Source organism: Pyrus communis, chromosome 11 (assembly GCF_041283825.1).
Source record: "Pyrus communis isolate YQ-2024b chromosome 11, ASM4128382v1, whole genome shotgun sequence".
Classification (NCBI taxonomy): Eukaryota; Viridiplantae; Streptophyta; class Magnoliopsida; order Rosales; family Rosaceae; genus Pyrus; species Pyrus communis.
This window is the reverse complement of record NC_142575.1, coordinates 29,633,566-29,657,494: the sequence shown is the minus strand read 5'-3', so window position 1 is coordinate 29,657,494 and position 23,929 is coordinate 29,633,566. Positions and strand designations below refer to the sequence as shown.

The 23,929-nt window shown below is 35.5% G+C and overlaps 1 protein-coding gene across 1 annotated transcript; it reads right to left on the bottom strand.

Annotated features, from left to right (window-relative positions):
• Positions 1-1,959: 1,959 nt before the first annotated feature.
• On the bottom strand, positions 1,960-23,542 carry LOC137741828 (putative leucine-rich repeat receptor-like serine/threonine-protein kinase At3g14840). Its single transcript, XM_088680154.1, has 25 exons — positions 23,230-23,542; positions 22,683-22,863; positions 14,893-14,964; positions 14,670-14,738; positions 14,314-14,385; positions 14,139-14,210; positions 13,920-13,991; positions 13,737-13,808; positions 13,579-13,650; positions 13,423-13,494; positions 13,267-13,338; positions 12,979-13,050; positions 12,576-12,632; positions 12,351-12,410; positions 12,232-12,267; positions 12,052-12,092; positions 11,566-11,948; positions 11,225-11,420; positions 10,489-10,698; positions 10,020-10,138; positions 9,793-9,892; positions 3,519-3,629; positions 3,166-3,403; positions 2,731-2,881; positions 1,960-2,592 (listed from the first exon to the last, which is right to left on the bottom strand). The coding sequence occupies exons 1-25, from the start codon at positions 23,336-23,338 to the stop codon at positions 2,224-2,226; spliced, it is 3,078 nt and encodes a 1,025-aa protein (XP_088536280.1). The 5' UTR covers positions 23,339-23,542; the 3' UTR covers positions 1,960-2,223.
• Positions 23,543-23,929: the final 387 nt, after the last annotated feature.

Below are 23,929 nucleotides of genomic sequence, written 5' to 3'. Positions count from 1 at the left end.
AATAGCCTAAAACATTTTTTAAATACCAAGTTCTACATCAAAGATCTTGGTAATTTAAAATACTTTTTAGGCATAGAAGTGGTGAGTTCAAAAAAGGGGATTTTTATTTCGCAAAGGAAATATTTGTTGGATATTCTCGATGATATGGGATTTTTAGGATCACGACCTAGCACTTTCTCTATTGAGAATAATCTCAAATTGCTTTTTGATGAGGGTGTAATGCTCAATGATCATGTTAAATATAGGAGATTGATTGGTCACCTAATTTATCCCACTATTATCCTGCGAGATATCATGTAGTTGCTCCACTTGTTGAGTAGATTCATACGAGCACCTCAAAAATCACACTACGAGGCTGCATTGCACATTTTGAGATACTTAAAATGAACACCCGAAAGAGAGATTTTTCAGTGTGACCGGTACACCGGATGCTACACCATGTGTCACTATACAAATGGTGAGATATGTGTGTTAAAAAGTTAATAATTTAAAAAATAAAATTTGTCACCACTTCTATTAAAACACGTGGTATACCACTTGTGTTCTCGTCACAACTAAAAATTTCGCCACCCGAACAAGGTATTATTTTTTCTTCAGAAAATGATTTGAAGTTGAAAGCATACTTAACTTAGATAGCGCAGGGTGCCCAACCACTCAACGGTCCACCACTAATTATTATATTTTTCTTGGAGACTCTCTTGTTTCATGGAAAAGCAAACATCAAAAGACATTCTCTTTGTCCTCTGCCGAAGAAGAGAATGAATCCATGGCAGCAGCCTGTTGCAAGTTGGCTTGACTACAAAATCTATTTCATGATATACAACTTTGCAACAAGGGGGCTACAACTTTGTTTTGTGATAATCAAGCTGCTCTTCACATTGTCGCAAATTCAATACTCCATGAACGTACACAACACATTGAGATTGATTGTCACTATGTCCGAAATAAAATCATGGAAGGAAAAGTTGTCACAAGTTATTATGTTCCATCCATGTCACAGCTTGCCAACATTTTCACTAAAGTTTTGGGAAGGGGACATTTTAAATCTTTATTAGGCAAGTTGGATGTTCTTAATAAGGGAGAGCATCACAGGCTGATTACTTAATTACTTTGTACCAATTAGCTATGCTGATTACTTAATTACTTTGTACCAATTAGCTATGTAGTAGGGATTCTTGTAGTTATATATGTCTATATTCTACAACAATCAAAATCAATGCAATTGAAGTAAACTTCAGAACTTCCAAAACTAAATTTAAGAAAACTTGGCAATTTGTTTATCTTTTAGGCAATGATTTACGTCACGTATCATTTTTCTTTTCATGCACATTCTTTGAATCTTGCTTGCCTTATATATTAGCTATATTTTTTGTAGAAAATCCTCCGTAAATGATTTCCGATTTTACTAAATTAAGTTCCTTCTATCAACCAACTTGTTGTATTCCCCTCCTTTTCAATTTTGGTGTACATTACCTACTCTATTCACAAACAAACACATAGCCAAAATAGTATAGTGTTCAACCAACTTACTCTATTCCCCTCCTTCAAAGTTTTTGTATTCGTAGTACGATGGAACTTGCCTCAACTTAGCTGACTTTTTAAAACATTAATGACGATTTGTGATAATAAAATTATGAAGTTGAAAGCTTTTTATGATACCCGTCTTTTTATATATATATATATATATATATATATATATATATATATATATATATATATATAATTTAAGCAGTAACAAACAAGTACTAAGTGCATTACTTTAAATTTAGTAACAGCAGGAGCCATTATTTTATACTCAGCAGTTTAAGCACGAAAACATTCAAATACCAAAATTTAGCTGCCAAATAACGTATTCCATTTTCCTCTGACTAAAACTCTGCCCTGTGTTGCAAACTTAGCAGCCAAGATTATGATCAATTTTTATTTTGAAGGAAGTTGATCGAAACAATTGATCCAATCTAGGTATTGAAGTATAAATTTATTATTCGAAAAGAAAATCATATTATCATACTACAAAATACTGAAAAGAGCTGATTTCACAATTTATAATTACCATGCTGTAGAAACTTCTTCAGTTCTGCTTTCTACTATATTATCAAACAGAAAAAAGAAAATACTTATAGAGGAAAAGTAAATTATTTATTAGCTGATATGTTTGAGGGTGCTAAGGTTGTGTCAAACTGATAACTGTGCAGCTCAAGTTCTCTCGCTTCTGTTCTCCCATTAATCTGAATCAGGATTGATGGGATACAGATCGTGAGCAGACGCAGACGAAGCAGTCCATGACCCTTCAATTGACCCCATTTCTATCCATTTCTCGATCGTGCCCCTTCCAAAACTAGATTGAAAATGTTTCCTCATTGCATCGATCTCAATACTCTCGGCTTTTGGATCCGAGACCAACTCTTGAACAACAGCCCTTCCTTCGAGCATGCTCACAACCGAAGACATGGCAGGCCTAGCTGTCGAAGTAACATTGCAACAAAGGAGAGCCACATTGATTGCAACAGTCATCTCCTCTTTGTTAAAGTCTGATTCCAACCTTGGATCAACTAGGTCCATCAAATTCCCATGCTTTTTTAGAAGTCGTGCCTACAAAAAATGGAAGTAACAAAAGCAATATAAATTCTGTCCTTGGATTAAACTTCACCGATTCAAATGTACTTTCACACATATAAGGTATATTAAGAAAATTTGAAGTTAAATTAGGAAGTAGTAGATTCATGTTACCCAATCAAGAAGATAAAAGCTTTCTTCCTTTTTCCGGTAAGTTGTGTTGTTTCTCCCGCTAACAATTTCCAAAACGAGAATACCAAAACTATAGACATCTGCTTTATCAGTCAGATAACCCCGCATTGCATATTCGGGCGCCATGTATCCACTACAATATCATGAATCATATCATTAACCCAGATTTAGCTAAAATAATTAGTAAAAATTTTGCTAATTGACTACTTAAGATGAATCCAATAGTTAGAGAGATACACAGCAATACAACTATATTCAAAGAACAAATCTGCCCTTGAAATTTCTTGAACAACAAAGATTTGGTTAGGTTGAAAATTATGTAAGTTATAGACTTTCCATTGCTCTATCTTCTTTTTTAAGGGTGGAAGAAGATCAAAATAAGAGAATAAGAAGATAAATAAAAGTTTAGGGACTCACTAAGTTCCAGCAATACGAGTGCTAATATGAGTATTATCCTCTTCATCAAGCTTGGCCAATCCAAAGTCAGATATTTTCGGGTTAAGATTTTTATCAAGCAAAACATTAGTAGCCTTGATGTCTCTATGAACGACCTTCAATCTTGATTCCTCATGAAGATAAGCCAAACCTCTTGCTGTACCAATACAAATCTTGTGCCTTGTTGGCCAATCCAACTTCAAATGACTTTCTTCTGCCCCTTCAATTTACCAAATTAAACAAGGTTAGTTGTAAGGGACATATTTTTAGTGCATAAGATCTTTTATGCCACTGTATGATGAAATGAACTTTTGGCAAACAAGACTAATATTTACTGAAGAAAGCATGAGCGACGCTATTATTTTCCAGATACTCATAGACAAGCAATAATTGATTTCCTTCAATACAACATCCGTGGAGCTTGACAAGATGAGGGTGTTGCAGAGTGATAGGAGCATATTTATGCGACTTAATTGGCTTGTTCTCATGCATTTACGTTGTGTTTCTTTAGTTATTTTAGTCCTTTATGCCATTTTCGTGTGTTTCTAGGTTCATATGGCTAAGGAAGCAAAAAGAAGCAATTTGGAGCATTCTAGAGCATTTTTGGGCCAAGATTGGATAGTGCAAGCATGGAGGCATGAGGATGGACGAATTTGAAGGCTTGAATTCAGTTAGGGAGCTGCAAGGGGGCCTAAAAACCTTATTTCTAGAAGGCTTTATCTATTCACACATGGTGCCTAATTCCTACCTTGTCCTAGCCGTCCTACCTTGTCTCCTAGCCGTCCTAGCTTGTCACTAGCCGTCCTACCTTGTCTCCTAGCCGTCCTAGCTTGTCTCCTAGCCGTCCTAGCTTGTCACTAGCCGTCCTACCTTGTCTCCTAGCCGTCCTACCTTGTCTCCTAGCCGTCCTAGCTTGTCACTAGCCGTCCTAGCTTGTCTCCTAGCCGTCCTAGCTTGTCTCCTAGCCGTCCTAGCTTGTCACTAGCCGTCCTACCTTGTCCAAGCTACACACATATATCCTTTAAGTGTTTCATGTATAGAATTTCTGGTACAAAAAACCTTTTGGTTTCAACTAAGTTCAAAACCTTTCCTAGCCCTATAAATAAGGCTTTGCAGCAAGGCACTAGGGGAATCACTCATTCACCCAATTTTCGTCCATTCATCTAGCCACACCACTCTACACATCCTAAAATCCTAGAAACACAATTCCAGCCAAACACTACACCTTGCCGTGCCTATCCTCCATCCAATTCCATAATCCCTGATCCTAAAACACATCGCAACCATCCCATCCACCTTTGTGCCGTAGTAAGGAGAAAGAAGGAAAGACTCTTGGATGCTCAAGCTTCGTCGTTGGTGCATTCTAGGTGTAATTTGTTTTATGATTTCAATGTTTAATTTATTTTCCTTTCATTTTGCTATGAACATGAGTGGCTAAACCCCTATTGGTTAGGGGTGATTTCGAAGCCATAACTATGTGTGCAAGTTGATTTGATAAATTCCAGTTATGAGTTCTTGAATCGTGAATGCAATTGGCTTAACTGTGCGAGTAATAACGTATTTGTGTTTGTTAATTAGGGGTCGACACTTAATTGGCTTGCATGAATATGATGCTAGAATATAAGTTTGTTTCACATAATTGTCACACACTTATATTCACAAGTAGTGAAGGTTGCTAGTCACAATCGCGTTAAGTTCAATTCCTAGCATAAGTGTCATGATGTCATAGTCACAAGTGCTTTGTCAATGCTTATAGTTTTCATTGAACGTAATGATCTTTGATTGTATCTTTATTATGATGTCATGTAAGGAACTTTTGAAGAATGCTTTGGGTTGTCGTATGATGTCATCCAATTCAATAACACAAGGAAAACTTGAGAATTAACTAGTGATGTCACGGTTAATTTGGGGCATTGTCATTCATAATTCTATGAAGGAATAACTGGAAATCGAGTCATTTGCATACTTGTCATGTGTGGAGAAAGAACCCCTAACTAGTCCATCATCCATTAAAAACCCCAAAAATGTTTCAAAATCAGTTTTACTTTGCAATCTGTTTTCTCAACTTTAATTTCGTCCAAATCAAATCCCCCTTTACTTTGAAGTCTCAATTTAGTTAGAAATTGTTTTGGTTCATGTTTTTAAGTGTTTTGAGTCAAGTTTTCAACCAATTTCGTCCAAATTAGTGTAGGTGCTCAAAACTGCCCAGAAAGTGGTTTTTAGGCAGTTTTGAGTCTTCTAGTTGCTGTTTTGAGTTTTTGTTTTGTTTTAGTGTTTTAACTTTGGTTTTTCATTCTTTGAGTCCAAATTAGTGTTTTTAATTTTGTTTTGGAGTCCTTAGGTCAGTTTTCAAGAGTTTAGCAATCCCTCCTAATCCCCGGTTTTGAACGATCCCTACTTACATACTTTGCTACAATTGTCAGAAGAGGGTTTAATTTGTGTGCTTAATATATTTCGCATCAAATTTTTGGCGCCGTTGCCGGGGATTAGCAACTTTGCTAATCCCTTGGATTGTTTTATTTTCGTTTGTTTTTATTTTATTCCAGATTCTTAATCTTGTTTTGTTTCTTGTTTTAGGTACTAGTTTATGACTCGGAGTTCTCATCCAATTCGTGAACATATCCTGGAGTGATTGGGTTCTTCGTCCGGCTGTACGACGTTAAAGCAAGCGCTACTTGGGAGGCAACCCATGCATTCAACAAAGGAAGACCTAGAAAGCACTCCAATTCCAGATTTGCGTTCCTAAACTCTTCTCTTTGTTGCTATTTCGTTTCTGCCATGTTAGGTTGTTTATTTGTTGTTTTGTTTGTTTGTTTGTTAATTGTGTGAGTCTATGCTTGAAACATTGAGGACAATGTTTGATTTAAGTGTGGGGGGGTAAACAAGTGTTTTTGTATGATTTTACATGATTTTCATGGGATTTTATCACCTATCACTTATAATGTTGTTTCTCACTGTTTTTAAGTGTTTTTAGTGTGTTTTGAAGTGTTTTTATGTGTTTGGATCAGAAAATCCGAAAATTTACAAAAAAAATTGCAAAAGAGTTTTGAAAAACCCCAAAAAGAGTTGTTTTAAAGTTGTTTTTGTGTATTTGTTTGGGTCTTAGGTCACCTTCCAACACAATGATGAGGATTTGGCTTTAAATTACATGACTATTAAAGAATGTTGTAAACATGGCTGGAAGTTGATTTATGCTTTGGTTTATGCTTGGTTATGGTTATAGCTTATGAATTCACATATTACAAAGAGAAAATCTGTTTTTGTAACATGCTTGAATGAAGGAACTTAAACTAAAGCTACATCCTTGTGAGACTTGAGCCTATAACGTTCTTTGGAGAGTATAAATCTGTGATTTCTTGTTTTCTAAAGTCGTTGCATGATCTCATCATTCTTTGCTTGGTTGCTACTTGGAATGCATTTCATTGTAGTTCCAAATACTAGAACTCATGCCCAATTCATTCAAAGCATGATATTGATTGCATAACATACAATAAGATGAAGTTGTTAGTCAAGCCAAAGCCAAAAAGCCTATCCCTTTTCACATGTATTGTAGGATTACACCTTTTGAGCCTTTTCAAGCTTATTTTCTTTGTTAACCACATTATCCTCACCTAGCCTAGATTAGGACTTTCCATACCCTTGTTCTTAAAGGATAGTGAAGCATGACTTAGAATGAACTCCTTTTGATCAATATATTGCAGAAAATAAGTGTGGGGGAAGATAATAGGGCACGGCCAAAGAATGAAATAAAGAAAAAAAGAAAAAAATTCGTGGAAAAATAAAAAAGGAAAATAGAAAAGAGTTGAAAAGAAAGAAAAAGAGTTGAAAAATAAGTGAGAATGATCTCACAAGTATTGGTTATTAAAGGAAGGGTCCAAAAGAGTGAATTTGACCCTAGTTGTTGCATGAATCTTCCCTTGTGTTTAAAAGTTGATTTCTGCCATTAAAAGTGAGTTTAAGTGTCAATTTCATTACTTTGCTTCCTATTACTTTAAGAACCTTTGTTTTACTTTACCTTTCTTTGTTAAACCATTACCCTTAGCCCCGTTACAACCCTCAACTTCTATCTTGATGTTATGTGTTCAATTTGTGGAGTTTGAATTTGGTATGAGCATATGGAATCACTGGTCCTCATTCTAAGTTGTAGCATTCCATTCATGAGATCATATTCATGTCATTGTCATAAATCCAGAAAATGCTTTCTTTGATATAACATATGTGAGTGTTAGAATTCATATTTTCATCAATCTCCTCACATATACCTAGTGTAGGGTGTGGAGTTAGAAAATCTGTGTGAAAATTGAGTGCATTCTAGTAAGGAATTGAGGGAATTCTCTAAGGCATGTTACTACATTCAAAATGTTGTTTTAATTGATTAAATGTGAAATAATAAGTGGTAACTTTGATTAAGTGTTTGTTGAAGTGTAAAGTAAGCTAAATGTCGTGGGAATGATGTTCTATATTGTGTCATGTTCGTTTGAAATCCCTGAGATACATGTTGGAAGGTTTAAAATGTGTTTTGGTTTGTTTTTAGTTTCTTTCGTTTTGTTTTGCTCGAGGACTAGCAAAAGCTAAGTGTGGGGGAATTTGATAGGAGCATATTTATGCGACTTAATTGGCTTGTTCTCATGCATTTACGTTGTGTTTCTTTAGTTATTTTAGTCCTTTATGCCATTTTCGTGTGTTTCTAGGTTCATATGGCTAAGGAAGCAAAAAGAAGCAATTTGGAGCATTCTAGAGCATTTTTGGGCCAAGATTGGATAGTGCAAGCATGGAGGCATGAGGATGGACGAATTTGAAGGCTTGAATTCAGTTAGGGAGCTGCAAGGGGGCCTAAAAACCTTATTTCTAGAAGGCTTTATCTATTCACACATGGTGCCTAATTCCTACCTTGTCCTAGCCGTCCTACCTTGTCTCCTAGCCGTCCTAGCTTGTCACTAGCCGTCCTACCTTGTCTCCTAGCCGTCCTAGCTTGTCTCCTAGCCGTCCTAGCTTGTCACTAGCCGTCCTACCTTGTCTCCTAGCCGTCCTACCTTGTCTCCTAGCCGTCCTAGCTTGTCACTAGCCGTCCTAGCTTGTCTCCTAGCCGTCCTAGCTTGTCTCCTAGCCGTCCTAGCTTGTCACTAGCCGTCCTACCTTGTCCAAGCTACACACATATATCCTTTAAGTGTTTCATGTATAGAATTTCTGGTACAAAAAACCTTTTGGTTTCAACTAAGTTCAAAACCTTTCCTAGCCCTATAAATAAGGCTTTGCAGCAAGGCACTAGGGGAATCACTCATTCACCCAATTTTCGTCCATTCATCTAGCCACACCACTCTACACATCCTAAAATCCTAGAAACACAATTCCAGCCAAACACTACACCTTGCCGTGCCTATCCTCCATCCAATTCCATAATCCCTGATCCTAAAACACATCGCAACCATCCCATCCACCTTTGTGCCGTAGTAAGGAGAAAGAAGGAAAGACTCTTGGATGCTCAAGCTTCGTCGTTGGTGCATTCTAGGTGTAATTTGTTTTATGATTTCAATGTTTAATTTATTTTCCTTTCATTTTGCTATGAACATGAGTGGCTAAACCCCTATTGGTTAGGGGTGATTTCGAAGCCATAACTATGTGTGCAAGTTGATTTGATAAATTCCAGTTATGAGTTCTTGAATCGTGAATGCAATTGGCTTAACTGTGCGAGTAATAACGTATTTGTGTTTGTTAATTAGGGGTCGACACTTAATTGGCTTGCATGAATATGATGCTAGAATATAAGTTTGTTTCACATAATTGTCACACACTTATATTCACAAGTAGTGAAGGTTGCTAGTCACAATCGCGTTAAGTTCAATTCCTAGCATAAGTGTCATGATGTCATAGTCACAAGTGCTTTGTCAATGCTTATAGTTTTCATTGAACGTAATGATCTTTGATTGTATCTTTATTATGATGTCATGTAAGGAACTTTTGAAGAATGCTTTGGGTTGTCGTATGATGTCATCCAATTCAATAACACAAGGAAAACTTGAGAATTAACTAGTGATGTCACGGTTAATTTGGGGCATTGTCATTCATAATTCTATGAAGGAATAACTGGAAATCGAGTCATTTGCATACTTGTCATGTGTGGAGAAAGAACCCCTAACTAGTCCATCATCCATTAAAAACCCCAAAAATGTTTCAAAATCAGTTTTACTTTGCAATCTGTTTTCTCAACTTTAATTTCGTCCAAATCAAATCCCCCTTTACTTTGAAGTCTCAATTTAGTTAGAAATTGTTTTGGTTCATGTTTTTAAGTGTTTTGAGTCAAGTTTTCAACCAATTTCGTCCAAATTAGTGTAGGTGCTCAAAACTGCCCAGAAAGTGGTTTTTAGGCAGTTTTGAGTCTTCTAGTTGCTGTTTTGAGTTTTTGTTTTGTTTTAGTGTTTTAACTTTGGTTTTTCATTCTTTGAGTCCAAATTAGTGTTTTTAATTTTGTTTTGGAGTCCTTAGGTCAGTTTTCAAGAGTTTAGCAATCCCTCCTAATCCCCGGTTTTGAACGATCCCTACTTACATACTTTGCTACAATTGTCAGAAGAGGGTTTAATTTGTGTGCTTAATATATTTCGCATCACAGAGCAGAAATCATGCCAATCTCATTAACAAATTCACGATTCCCTTGCTTTGATTTGGAAGAAAGCTGCTTAACAGCTATTACGGTGCCATCTGCTAGAACGCCCTACATTTAAGAAAGATTGTCAAATTTGCATCACTATGGAGCAAATTAACTTTCATTAGAATGGACAGTATCAAATTAGAAGAAAAAAAATGTAATCAATAAATAAATTATTTGCTTCGAAGAATACCTTATAAACAGAACCAAAACCACCTTCACCAATCTTATTGGCTTTGTTAAAGTTACTTGTGGCATCTTTGAGTTGCTTGAAGGTAAATTTACCCGTTTGCAGGTCCACGCCCTTCAAATCTGTATGACAAGTAAAACTCATAAGAAATTGTGTCTAAGAAAACTTTCAGAATGATAGCATTCTTAGTTCTTAATATTTTGTGCGTGATTAATTTAACTAGTAACTAGATCTATAGGCAGACACTTTGCATCATGAGTTTGGACGATAAATATATTATAGCAACATCAAAGTGCTAGAAAGCTCAATATCTAAATAATTACCGTCTTTGTGGTGCACATCAATATGCAGGAGAACCATGCAAAATAGCGTAAATATTGTACTTAATTAGTTACGAAAAAAGCTCGATGAGAAAAAGTAATGAAGAAACAAAAAGGAAAAACCAATATAAAAATAAATTGCAAATTAATACCATCCTCCAATGTCTTTTGCTGCCGTAGGAGGCCTCTCTTCCAAAGAATACCAAATATCAATAGTATAATGAAGACTCCTCCAACCACAATTCCAACCACGGCACCTACATGCATGCCACTTCCACCTACATGCACGCCACTTCCACCTCCAAGCACACCACTTCTACCAGTTGATGTGTCACTTACAGGTTTTGGCGGGGGATCAAAGTCTGTCGGAAGAAAGAATATAGCTTAAATCATAGTAAATGTAAATGTAATTGATATGAGAGTGGATTATTCAACCAGCTATCTAATGCACATAGAAACAGAAGATTGAACCCGGTCTTTGGGTCATCCTTAAATAAGTAGATAGTATATAAAGTAATCCCTCGAACAAACTTTCTTTGGATGGTTGCAAATATTATATGTTTCCTTAAGTGAACTGGATAGTTTTCATGTAATTAGTTAAACATCCTCGATGTAGAATTTTGTTGTATTTAAAAGCGCATACCGGTCACCTAGGAAAAAACAGCATATTATGTGATAAGAAAATTTAAGAGTATTTCTTCAAGTCTTGGCCCGAACTATGTAAAACAGGAGAAAAGCACAGAAGCATTTTTGTGAAAATACAAGGGAAAGGAAATTTTGAAGAAGAACCTTGCAGAACTGAATTCAGATCTCTTAATTTAGTAGATATATCAATGCATATGGTCGATGCATAGTAATTCGACGAAGTTCAGATCATTGAAAACTTACTTGGGTCTACTGAAATAGCTGAAATAAGTGGACCATAGATTCCTCTAACAGGGATGCCTGTCGTCCCTTTCCCAGCCCAATATAAACGAATCTCCAATGTATTATTAGTTACAGGAGCAGTAAAGTTCTTTATGACTACATCACCAAACACATCAGCTTCATCCATGATATTGAAGTCCTTCCTCACTAGTTTTCCCTGCAGTATATATACTAATTAGTTGCTCAACATTTCATGATCATAAATGTGAAAGTTAACATTCAAATCGACTAAAATATAAACAATGCTTGTTGAAAATTAGAATAATTCACTAGTATACATGGAAGTGGTTGCAATTAGTTACCTGAATGTAAATGTCGAATATGCGCCTTCCCAAGCTTTTAGGTGTTCTGCCATTTCTAAACATTATCTCTGCAAAATGGAGGTTTACAGTGTAGTTTCCATTTCCCAGACAAAACCCAAAATAAGTTAGAGAGATGGGAGAAAGGCGTGCATTCATGTACAGTTGAGGATTGGCCATATAGAGTCTAGTTTTATTATTAGCTATAAGGGTGTCCGTAGTTTGGTCATCATCAGTGAAGTAACCAGTGTTGCTTAATGCCCAATTTGTTGTGCTCTGGTAAAATGATCCAACTGAAAATCTGTCATCATCATAATGTGCACCATTCTTTCCAGGGACAGTAAATTCTTCCCCACCACAATTTATACGGAGAGAGTAGTACAAATCTATGAAAAAAGAAAGTGGAGATTAGTAGGAGTTGAGGAGGAAAGCTAAAAAAGAATGAATCGAAAAGAGAAAGGTAATCATTTGTGTAGAAACTCGGCCTACATGGTGGACATTGTGCAGTTCTGAAACATGAAACAATTCTCCTGATAGAGTAATTCAGAGTACAGAAAATGTCAGCAATCATAAATGAGAAGAAGTTGGAAAACAATTGTACAGAATACACCGTTGGAAACCGAAGTAAATTTATAGGTGCATGCTTTGAGACGATTAATTTGAACTTACGAACTATTGTCCTTTGACGAGCTTGCAAACAAGTTCCTGCAGAAATTAGCACACATGAAAAGTTAAGCTTGCACCACAAGAGACAAACAGAAACTTCAAGCTAATGAAAACATTCTTACATGCCGCCTGGTGGTACACAACCTCCGTCGCCTATGGTGAGGTTGTTATATGAAAGATCACTGCACAAAAAGAGCTATGATGCAAATTGTTTTCCATATGTAGTATGTGAGTACAAAAGGAAATAAGGGTAAGGAGAAAGAGGTAGGCATCAATATGGCTGGAATAAAGTTTTTATATCATAGTTTTATATCTATTTTAGTAAAAAATTCCAGAAGGAAGCTTACACGACGTCTTTCGGCCAGGTAGGTACGGGTCCAGTCAGCAAGTTTCCAGTTAAGAATCTAAAAATAATGAATACAGAAAGCTCAGTAAAGAATATAGTGTTTGTTCTTAGGAACTTTGTGAAGGTTTGAAAATTTGAGTTTGCCAACTCTGAGTGCATTAGATCAGTTACCAGTACTTCCATCTGAAGGACACATCTAAGGGTGATCACCTTATGTCACTTAATTGCATGAGTAGTAATGACTCTAATGAATAAACTAAATTTTATTGCAGTATAACCCGTGACTCAGTAATCGTGATTGGAAATACTTCCAGCTTGTCAGGCTGGGGTGTAACAAAACCATTGAAGAACGTCTGCGTGAATTTCATATAAGAAAGACTAGATTGGTTATTCCAATTGCTTACATGTAATCCACTTTTGCTAGACTAGCAAAGCTGCTTGGAATTTCTCCGGTCAGCTTGTTAAAGCTGAGGTCTCTGCACAAACAAATAGCAAATGCAGTTTATATATGCTCTCTACAGAGAGGGAAATGTCATCTGAAAGAGATTTTCTCTTAATAAATACAGAAACTTAATGTCCCTCCAACATCGTCTAAGTCACTTTAATAATCCTTAAATTAGTAGAATCACATCTAGAAGAAATTTTTTTATCTACAGTCAGAAAAAAATAAGGACGAATACATTTGTACTTACAAAGTTTCCAATTTAGCCATTTGCCCAAGATATGGAGGTAGCCGTCCAACAAGGTTGCAACTCCTCAACATCCTGCAACACAAACACCAAGGCTTTGAGTTTATAGAAGACTTCCAGTACAGACGGAAATTTTGTGTCATGGAACCATTAACTCACAGTTTCTTCATGTTTTTCATCTTATTGAGCAAAGGAATGGGTGATTCAGGTCCACTCAAGTCAGTGATTCTCCTGCATGTTAAAATTGACCATGAACATAAACTTTGCATTTCGCTAATCATTTTGTATTTATAAATAGAGACGAGATATACTAACAAGTCATTTAAGCTTGTCAAAAGAGAAATGCCAGAAGGAATTGGCCCTGTCAAACCGCTAGCCTGAATCAATCTGTTTCAACGAGTCATAACATATCAATTAGTGATAATTTCAAAATCAAATAGCAGAAAGATGACACACAAAAGAAAAACACTCACAGTCTTTTAAGACTTGTCCAGTTCTCAATAAAATCAGGTATCTGCCCGGAAAAGTGACTGTCACTTACCCGACTGCATAATGATTGGAAAAGGGAAAATACTACCAGTTAGTATCAGAAAGCAGTAAAAAAAATGTATAAGTGCTCAGGAAACCTTTAAGAAGAAATAACCACAGAAGTTTACAAGTCCTTTATTTTGGTAAGCATTGCAAATGTTTCTGGCAACTCCCCAGTAAAGTTGTTTGAGGAAAGTAGCCTAAGTATGAAACAGATGTAACAATATATCAATGATCAAGAAGTAGATGATTTATTGGTGAAAACATCCAGAATTTGTCTACAAGAAAGAAAATTCCAAATAAACCAAATACTTTTTAACACGGTAAAATTTGAATAGGACTCTTACATTCTTTCTATGTTGGCCCAAGATCCAAGCTCCTGAGGGAGACGTCCAGAGAAATTATTGAAGCTGATGTCCCTATACAAACAAATTCAATTCCATTGATTAGAAAAAACATCATTAAGGATCTCCATAGAATCAAATGGGATAAGCAAGAAACAAATGCGCAATCAACACTCACAAATTCTTCAGGGTGGTGATGTCTCCGAGCTCTTTGGGGATAGAACCCATCAAACGATTTCCAAAAAGGGTTCTGCATCAAAAACTATAGTCTTAAGATCACCTTTATCAAGCAAGAGGCTCAATAACATTAACATGTTCATCGATACAAAGGCAATGAACACCATGTGTTTGATTCAATATTTATGATTCAAACACCTCATGACCACGGAAGCTCATTATCATGAACAAAACCCAATGTAGTAGATTCATAGTTTAAGAAAGAAATGGCTGAAGAACATTGGAGTGACCAAATAAAGTAACAAGAACATGACATGAGCATCAAACACAAAAATACAGTGTGAGAGAAGGCAGAACATGTTCACAAGTGGAAGTGAGCTCCATTCTGGAGGGATGGTACCGCTCAGGTAGTTGCGGGTGAGGTCGCTGAAGGAGAAAGAAAGAAACCAGTTATTGTCTTATTGACAACAAACATAAAGGTAAGCTATATATGAAATTGGAATAAACCAAATACAAGACACAATGTTATTTTCTTTTTACTTTAAATAATGTAAACTTGGAGGGGTAAAAATGTGCTTACATTTCTTGAAGATAGGTGAGATTTACCAGCTCTAGTGGGAGTGTTCCTTGCAGATTTTGGGATTTTAGAATTCTGTGTTTCATCAGAAAACAGGGTTTCAAAGATTAGTTGCAAATTAACAGAGATTCATTACGCATCTATCCTATGACTAAAAGGAATAGCTGCCACATAAATGTGACCAAACAAGTAAAACACTAACTTACCACAGAAAATACTTACTTTTGGTCAGGGAATTAAATAGGAAGAAGGAACTGGTTTTCTTACTTTAAAACCGAAGGAAAATGTCCAATGTTCTTTAGAAAGAATAAAACTTAAGGAATCACACAAACGGTAAATGTGTATTTGTTACAAGCATACTGTGAATCATTCTTTCATTGACTTTGTAACTAATAACTGGGTCGATACAGAGTTGGTCGTGTATAAGAAGTATGAAAGAATCATGGTGACCGCGAAATAATGTACGTTGATCAAGTATGCAAGAATCAAGCCTAAATACAGCACAGCTAACAACTCAGCATTGCTGGCTCATGGCCAGCTCAAAAACACATTGCTGTAGTAATTGAGTAAATTGGTCACATCCCATGAACTCGATTTTGCAGATAAGCTTAACTTGAATTGCGGTACATGGTAGGTTGTAATTGATGTTTCATTGGTCATTCAATAAAAGAAATGGATTAGTCTTTCTGCATTTCTTGAATTTCAAGGCACAACAAGGTCTTATTAGACCAAGAGAAACTTCCAATTGGTAGCTGGTTGAAGAAAAATTAAAAATCTATAGGGTCAAGGATTTGGGAAAATGGAAACCCCACTAGGGTCTAGAGATATCAGAATTACGTTGGCTTTATATCCACTGGTGGATCACAAATTCAATATATACTAAAACTGAAAAACAACTGAATCACTGTTCATAAGAACAGTGTAGTATCTGCAGACCTGAAGGATGAACGTAAGCTAAATTGTACTAAAGATGGTAGTAACTCATCTCTGCCTCCTTCCCCTTTACTTGCACCAGTTGTGACAGATTTTCATTTTTGGTTCTATCTCAGGAGTTCGTCAAGGAGAAAGTTCGTGAACAAAAGAAAGGAGTGAAGAAGCTAAAGCAGCATTTGAAAGTATGATGCAAGTTCTACTTTGTACTTACCCCAGATACTCCTGACATTTCAAATACAGTAACTTCCCAAACATTGATATTTTGGTTTTCTATTGGTAGATGTGAAACCAGCTTGATTTACGTTACAAGGTTGAGGGTTGAGGATAGTTGGCAAATAACAGAAGTAATTTGTTGTCTAGCGTATATAAAACCAACCATGGAATAAGAGAAGTAATTTGTTGGCAAATAACAGAAGTAATTTGTTGCCCAAGTTTTTTAATTAATGTACGAATGGTTTTCTTATTTTGACTTGCCAAATGCATAAATAATTAGATTATTCTGTAGTATTTCGCTATGGTGGTATTAATTTTCTGTTTTTTTGTTTTTGAGTACATCGTATTTTTACATTAAGAGGATGGGGAGTTTGGCTAAGCCACACAATAGACAACCTAATTTGGTATCTAATTCGTCATTCATGGGATTCAAACCTAAGACCTCTCACTTCCAAGTGAAAAGGAATGCCACCAGACTGTAGTACTGAGTGACTTATTCTAATTTTAGATGGCTTAATCCGGCATTTTCTGTCATTTTCATGTCTAATTAGGTACTAATGTTTCTACTTTATGTGTTCTGTAAATTTTTTTTAATGAGTTATTATTAGTTATTATTTACAAGGAAATGCTTGAGTTTGCAATCGAACCCTTAGATTTAATGTAATTGTATTTTATCGTATTTCTGAAGAAATCTACATACGGTGAATTATTTCTGAAAAAATCTATATACAGTGAACTTTGACAATAAATTACTAGCCTTCCTATTGATTTCTTATAATTAATTTGGAATGCTTGGTAGCGGTCAACTGATAAGGAACAAATTGATGTGGAATTAGATATAGCCAATGAATTGCAGAGCTCATTATCGATTCTTGGCCTGATGTAAATACTCCACTTTGTGTTTTTCTATTTGCCTCGTGTTTTCTTCTTTTGTTTAAAACAACAGTCTTAGTTCCAATAAAAATATTAACCTCTTTTAACACTTAGTATATGAAATTTTTTTTTTTTTTTGTTTTTTGGTCAAACGATAGATTTTATTAGATTAGTCAACGATGAGATTCGAACTCACGTCATCATACAAGAGCTCAACTCATTTTCACTATTGTAGTAAAGAGCTACTTGCCACTTAGTATATGAATGAATTAGCCCAAACTAGAGTTACTATATTTTATGCCTCTTTTCTTTCTATTTTTGTACTCAAGTAGGTATTTAATATGTCATAGATGGTCAAAGGCCTTTGCTTTAATATCCAAATCAGCAAATTGAATGTGCTTATGTAATCTTAATATTGATTTTATTTTCGTTTTTTTTCTTTTTATGTATTAGTATTTGACTCTTCTCCTATTCTCCCTTTCGACCCTTTTAATCTTTATTTTTGCGAATTTGATAATATTAATTAATAAGTTGGATTTTATATTTAATTTAATCTAGAAATTTTGTAAAATGTGCAAGGGGGGTTCAAAGTCGAGAGGGGTACGCATATATTAAGCGTATGTATCTTAGTCACATTATAGATTTTGTATGTAAATAGTATGTATTTCAACTAGATTGTAGATTTTGTGTGACTTTTAATAGGACTATCAAATCTTTTGTATGTAAATAGTATGTAATACACATCAAGTATAGATACAAAGTTTTTGTATGATTTTCAATCTTGCAGCATCGTTCGGGTATCCTTGTTAGTTATATATACTAAAGCGCAATGGAAATAACATTGTTCATAAGCGACAATGTAAAGACGAAAATACCCCTCTTCAATTGCTCTCTCCTTTCTGTATTTCAAGTTGGTATAGTAAAAAGACGAAAGACCGTTTTGCACGCGTGGCATGCTAATGAGGTTTCTCCATTCAACTTAAATTTAGTTCCATTTTTTTTGTTTCTCAAGTGTTTTATCCTTTACTAAACAATTGTTACGATTAATAGTTTTGATTTCTTTTCAATTTATTTTTTATTTTATTTTGAAGCCCTGAATTTTGCAAGGACTGTCTACTTTGTATGTGCACCAGATGCTTCTAACATTTCAAATAAGGTAACTTCCCAAACACTGATGTTTTGCTTTTTTACTGGTATATGTAATCCATTGAGTTCTGTACTAATATTCGTTTACTATGCAAGTCAAATTGTTATTTTTCGGTTTGTCAATAAGTTTGCTTTTCTATTCTACATCCGGGATTAAGAGGTTGCCATGTCAAGGGGTTCAAGTTTTGCTTAATAGATGAAAGTTGTTTTTTAACCTCAGTCTGTAATCTGTATGGTCTTGATCATGTCTTTTATTTTGGTGGTAGTTAGGTGTCACTAGATGGTCTACTAAAGCAACTAAGGGTATAGAAATCAGTTATGGTTGATTGGTGGTGGGGAATTGTAGAGGGATATGGTACACATGAGTATAATTGAAACGGATACAAGAGACTCTTTCAGATGATGCACGACCTTAAGCTAAAGCTACATGCATGTTTTATATAAATACGTTTTTTCACTTGCAGAAGCTTTTTTCTCTCAGTGGGCATATAAACACCACCTGTGGTTAATTGGTTTGCCATCTTTGTGGTCATTTTTATTCTTATGGTTTCCTGTAATGCTTGGCAAAGTTTTGAGATTTAGTCTCTACAATGTGGGAACCAAGGAACTCACTTCCCTTTCATGCTTTGAATTCACACTCAGTGTGGAGATTATATAATCATTTGGGCATGGTTTCTCTCTAGGATAAAGCTTGTCTAGCTATATATATATGGAATTGGATTTGTGTAATTAATGTCAAATAATTGAGTTCAACATAGTTATTTCTTGGCTTAAGCTTTCATCTTTCTTCCTTCGTTTTTCAAAAGAGGTTAATTTTATACTCATTTTTTTTTAAGAATTATGCATAGTAGTTGTTAAATAATTGTGGCATGTGAAAGTCCTTACTTATGTAATTGTGAGATGATTATTGTGTATTTGCTTTATTTAATTAAAATATAGGGTTGATGGAAAATTTAATTTATGCAGGCGTTTTCATTGTTTCTTCGTAGTCATCAATTTGGTTTTGCACATAATGCCAAAAAGAACTAGGAATAGCAAAAGAAATCAGATGATACAAGATCATACTTCTAGAAGTCCCCGCAGCGGAGCGCGGACATTTTTGCTAGTTAGTAATTATGTAAGGATAGCAAAGGCGGCCTAATTTTAAGATACGTTCCAATTTTCCTCATATTTTTGTTCGTAAACCGACAAAACAGAGTTCGTCGAAATCAAAATTTTCAATTCAACTTGCATGTCAAGAATACTTATAGCTTTATGAAAATGATTATTGCATAATTTGGTTTTATTCATGTCCCTTGATTCGTCAAATAGTGTGCATGAAGAGAAAAAGACGAGCAATAATCACTTTTCATAGCTCTAAACAATAGCAACATTTACTTGTTTTACACATACAATGAGCTTTAAAATTTTTACGCCCCAAAGTTAGGAAAAATTTTGTGTGCAGAGAACAAATCTAGTTCACTAAGTGTCATAATACAACTGGTTGTAAATTTTTTTTAAAGTATACAATACTTATATTATAATATTTAGTATATCAGATCGTACTCTAGCACACTAAAAAAATCTCTCGGTCGGGGCGTGAGAAAATCACAAAGAAACAAACGTGCTCGACTGTGCTATTAAACTAACATCCCTCAAATCCAATTGAAATCAAATGGCCTAGCTACCTTGCCCGACGTAAGGTTGAATGTGAATACGCCAAGTTACGCCAAGTTGCCAATACTCGATGAGATTAGAGGTGGGCAAACGGGTTTAGAAACCACGGGCAGGTTCAAGTTTTGTAAACTCAAAACGAGACGGGCTGAAACGGGTACATGTAATTGGCAAAGCGGGGCGGGTTTAAATTTTTGAAAAACTGGTTACCCGGACCGGACCGTTTTCTCCGTCCATTGTATGGAGATTAAATCTCTACCGTTCATTTATACCACTCTTACTCTCGCCTCCTCTCTCGACTTTTTCAGGATCCATCCTTCTCTCTCAAGATGGACTCTCGCCTCCCATCGCTTCCTCAGCGCCTACTCCACCGCTCACTCCTCCTCTCGTTGAAGCTACGGCGGTCTTCATCAGCGCTACCACTACCCTATCTTCTCCGCTCACTCCTCCTCTGATTCAGCGCACTTGACTTAATCTTTGCCTCTTTCACTCAGCCCGACGACGACGTCTGGACTACCAGGTCAACTCGCCCGTTCGACGACGACGGTTACCTGGGCTATGACCCCCGACTCTCCTCCCAGCGATTCGAATCCATCGTCGACTCTGAGTCGCTCAAGGACTCCGCCATCGATTCCCCAATATTCCACGGCTCTGCCGCGGACGACGTTTTTGCCACTCAACAGGCGTCGGAGGCCTTCTCTCCTCCCTCGATCTACGCCGAATCGAACGGCCAGGGCTTTGATGGAGGGTTTGGCAGGTCCGACAATCCGATTTTGCAGCCTTCGTCGGCGATGCTACCTGAGGAGGACTTCGCTCTCAGAGAATGAAGGAGGTAAGATTCTCGAATTCTGATTGTTTTCGATTGGACCGATAGTTCTGTATAGCAATTAAATTTTGACTCTTTTGTGCAATTTAGTTGAAAGTTTTTGGTTTTGATTTGGCTTGATCTTTCTGTTGCTGAGAAATTGAGTGGAAGTTGTTGTTTTGATTTCAGTAATTTTCAAGAATTGCATGTGTGGTGATCAGTAATCATCTTTCTGATATCAAATCTTTATGAATTTAACGTGCCGATTGTTCGTATAAGAATGTTGAGCTGAATTCGAATTGAAAAAAGACTCATGATTGTTGTCAATTTGTAGTTATTGACTATCAGATCGTCGATTCGGTCTCCTGATTCAATCTCAGTGTGGAGCAGCAGGAAAGATGAAACTGGAGGAACTTCTGAAAATTTCAGTCTCCTGCTTCATCTCATTATGCCCAAAACCGAAAAGAAATTATAAAAATAAAAAAAAATAATAACAAAAGGTAATTGGACCCGTGGACCCGTTCCTAACCGGTCTGTTTCTAACGGGCCAGATTAGGTTCGGTTCTCAAATTCAAAATCTTTCTACCCGACCCCCCGTTACATTTTAAACGGGTACAGTCTAGTTCCTTCAAATTTGAGCCCGGTCCAGCTCGTACCCAGCCCTAGATGAGGCCCACACTAGGCCTTATATAATTCCTACTTTATTTTGGAGGCTTCATGGGCATGGGGTTAGGTTAGGGGGATAATTGATGAAAAATTGATGGATACGTATAGCATATAGACGTGGGGTCCACAAAACCGAATTCCAACCATCTATATCACCGTCTCCCCTCGTTGTCTATGGCTTAAGAAATAAGTTAATCAATGACAATTCCATACAAACCCTTATTTTCCAACTTATGTCTCTTTTATCACATTAATTACTTAAATTGGTGTTTATTAACGCAATAATCTCATGTGCATGTTATGTGTCAAATAAATTGAAAACAAAGAATATAGAATTTCCTCTTTTTTTTTTTCAACTTGTTTAGACAACTCATCTGTTCTTTTACAAAATTTGATTAAGATGTTTTGATTAATAGGAAAATTAAAGAAAAAGGTTTGAAAAACTTTGAGTTTCAACGAAAAGGACAAAATAAAGGATATAGTGAATAGTACTAGAATTGACTTTTTAGTGTAAAAATGTGGTTTTTCGTTAAAGTTAACAGTACTGGGAGCTTTTCGTTAAAATTCCCTTGATTAATTGCCAACTCAACATTTATTTCATTATATATATATATATATATATATATCCATTTAAGCTATCTAACAACTAATTTCTTGCAAGCTAGAGAATTTAAATTCGTGACTTTATTAAAGATATTAGTTTAAGTAATTCATCATTTTCACTCAAAAAATAACTTTTTTTTTTTGTTATTATATTTAATTAGTCTCCTCTTTCATTTAAAAAATCATTAATACTTTCATAAAAAACTTCATTATTTTTAATTAAAATTTTAAGTATAATTATATAAAAAAATCTTTTTAAAAGTTATGGTACATTTAAAAACAAACATATCGACTTTTTGATACATTTTGATTATAAATGTTCCAGAAAACAAAATGTACTATATAATTAAATGTACAAATATAATAAAAAAAAAGTTAGCACCAGTAGCATTCTAGTAACTAGTTGATAGTCTAATGGTACTTCTCTTATTAGATTTAAAAGATGTACCAAATCCGAATTTGCCTTCCTGTTAATTGAAAAACAAGTAGCATTTTAATTATTTAATTCTAATCGAAGAAAATATCCCCAGCGATCTAATAATATTCCGGAAAAACTTTCGTTGGGGGCGGCACCACTAAATGCACAGCAATTTAAATCACAAAATCCCTAAAGATTATTTGGTATTAGCTTGTGAGATGTAGAGAAATTTTTCATTGTGCTCGGAAGTACATCACGTGTTGTAATATAAGGGGGAAGGAAGTTTTATTTTTCAAATTGTGTTAATTTTTTTAACACAAGTAACTCATCATTTATATAGTGACATGTGGTATATCACTCCATGTTCTGAACATACTGAAAAATCTTAGTTCTAATTCGGGCATGTTTGTTTTTGAGAGAGAGAGAGAGAGAGAGAGAGAGAGAGAGAGAGAGAGAGAGAGAGAGAGAGAGAGAGAGGTTTACATGCTGGTAATATGGCAGACAGTGGAGTTTTCATAGGAGCAATTACAGCTGATGCCGTACTCACATCCCTTGGGTGCGCTTAGATCAGTCCATGGAAGTTGGCGGCTGCATGGATTTGCGTCTCCACTGAAATCCCAGTCCGTCTTCCCCAATGTCTTTGCTATGTCTTTTAAAGTTTGCACTGCATATACGCAAAATAAAATGCAACAAATTAACATCGTGCTCAACAAAATAGTAAAAAACAAAAATTTGATGCATAGACAAGAACTACAGAATGCACGTCAGCATCATATGATTGAAAATTTATACTAAGTTCACACAAGTATCTATTTACCTAAGGTCCATTTGATAACCATTTTAATTTTCAGTTCATTGGTAACCGTTTTCACTTCTCTGAAAAATGTAAACTGAAAACCTAAATTAAACCAAACCAAATTTTGAAAACTAAAAGATTATCGAACGAACTTAAAACTATCATTTATAGAATGAAACAAAGGAAACTAAGGAAGATATTTGACATAGAGATGTTGAGGGGAATTACTCGTACCTTCATCATTTGGCAATCGAGCAGCTCCAAAGGCAAAAGTTACAAAGGAAGCTACAAAGAAAAGAGAATGAGGAAGAAGTCGAGAGAAGAACAAATTTAAATTCATCATTTTTCTATATATGCAAAGTCTTTCACATTTGAAGAGAAAACCAGAGACAAAAGGATAGTTTGTGCAGTTAGCTGGATGGAATATGTTGAGAGGTTTTGGAATTTGTTGGAATGTATGTACGAAAATTTGTGAGAGCGGCGAAGAAAGAAAGATTTGTGAGCAAAATGAGTCTGAATTACAGCTTTTTATTCGCTTGTGGGGAGGGAAGGAGTGGACCTCGAAGGACACAAACGGAAGTCAATGACTTGTAAAAAGGGTTAGTATAGAACTTGCGGAGTGATTCTTGCTGATTCAATCATTCAAGTCTCCTCTTCCAAATCTGTAAAAGAAAGACTCTGAAGACAAGAAAAGCAAGTAATTTCCACATTTTTTCCTCAGTTAAAATTTTCTTTGAGTTCACACTATATTCAAAGAAATCAAATATTGTAAACAATTTTGATTCTAGAAGAAAGAAGAAGGATGCCTACGAGCATCACCATCCAGTTCTTTCAGTAAAAATTTTCAATCAATTGTAAGTCATCAAGTAAGTTTTGCAATGAAACTCATTTTCAAATTATATTTCCATCATTATTTTAAATTCATTATTTCATT

Bases quoted from the DNA above. Each gene is read 5' to 3' on its own strand.
- LOC137741828 (XM_088680154.1), bottom strand. From the start codon at position 23,338: ATGATGAATTTAAATTTGTTCTTCTCTCGACTTCTTCCTCATTCTCTT. The intron at 12,633-12,978 runs GTAAGCAATTGG...CATTATTTTTAG, and splicing joins CTAGCAAAAGTGGATTACAT to ATTCTTAACTGGAAACTTGC. The intron at 3,404-3,518 runs GTAAATATTAGT...GGTAAATTGAAG, and splicing joins CGTCGCTCATGCTTTCTTCA to GGGCAGAAGAAAGTCATTTG.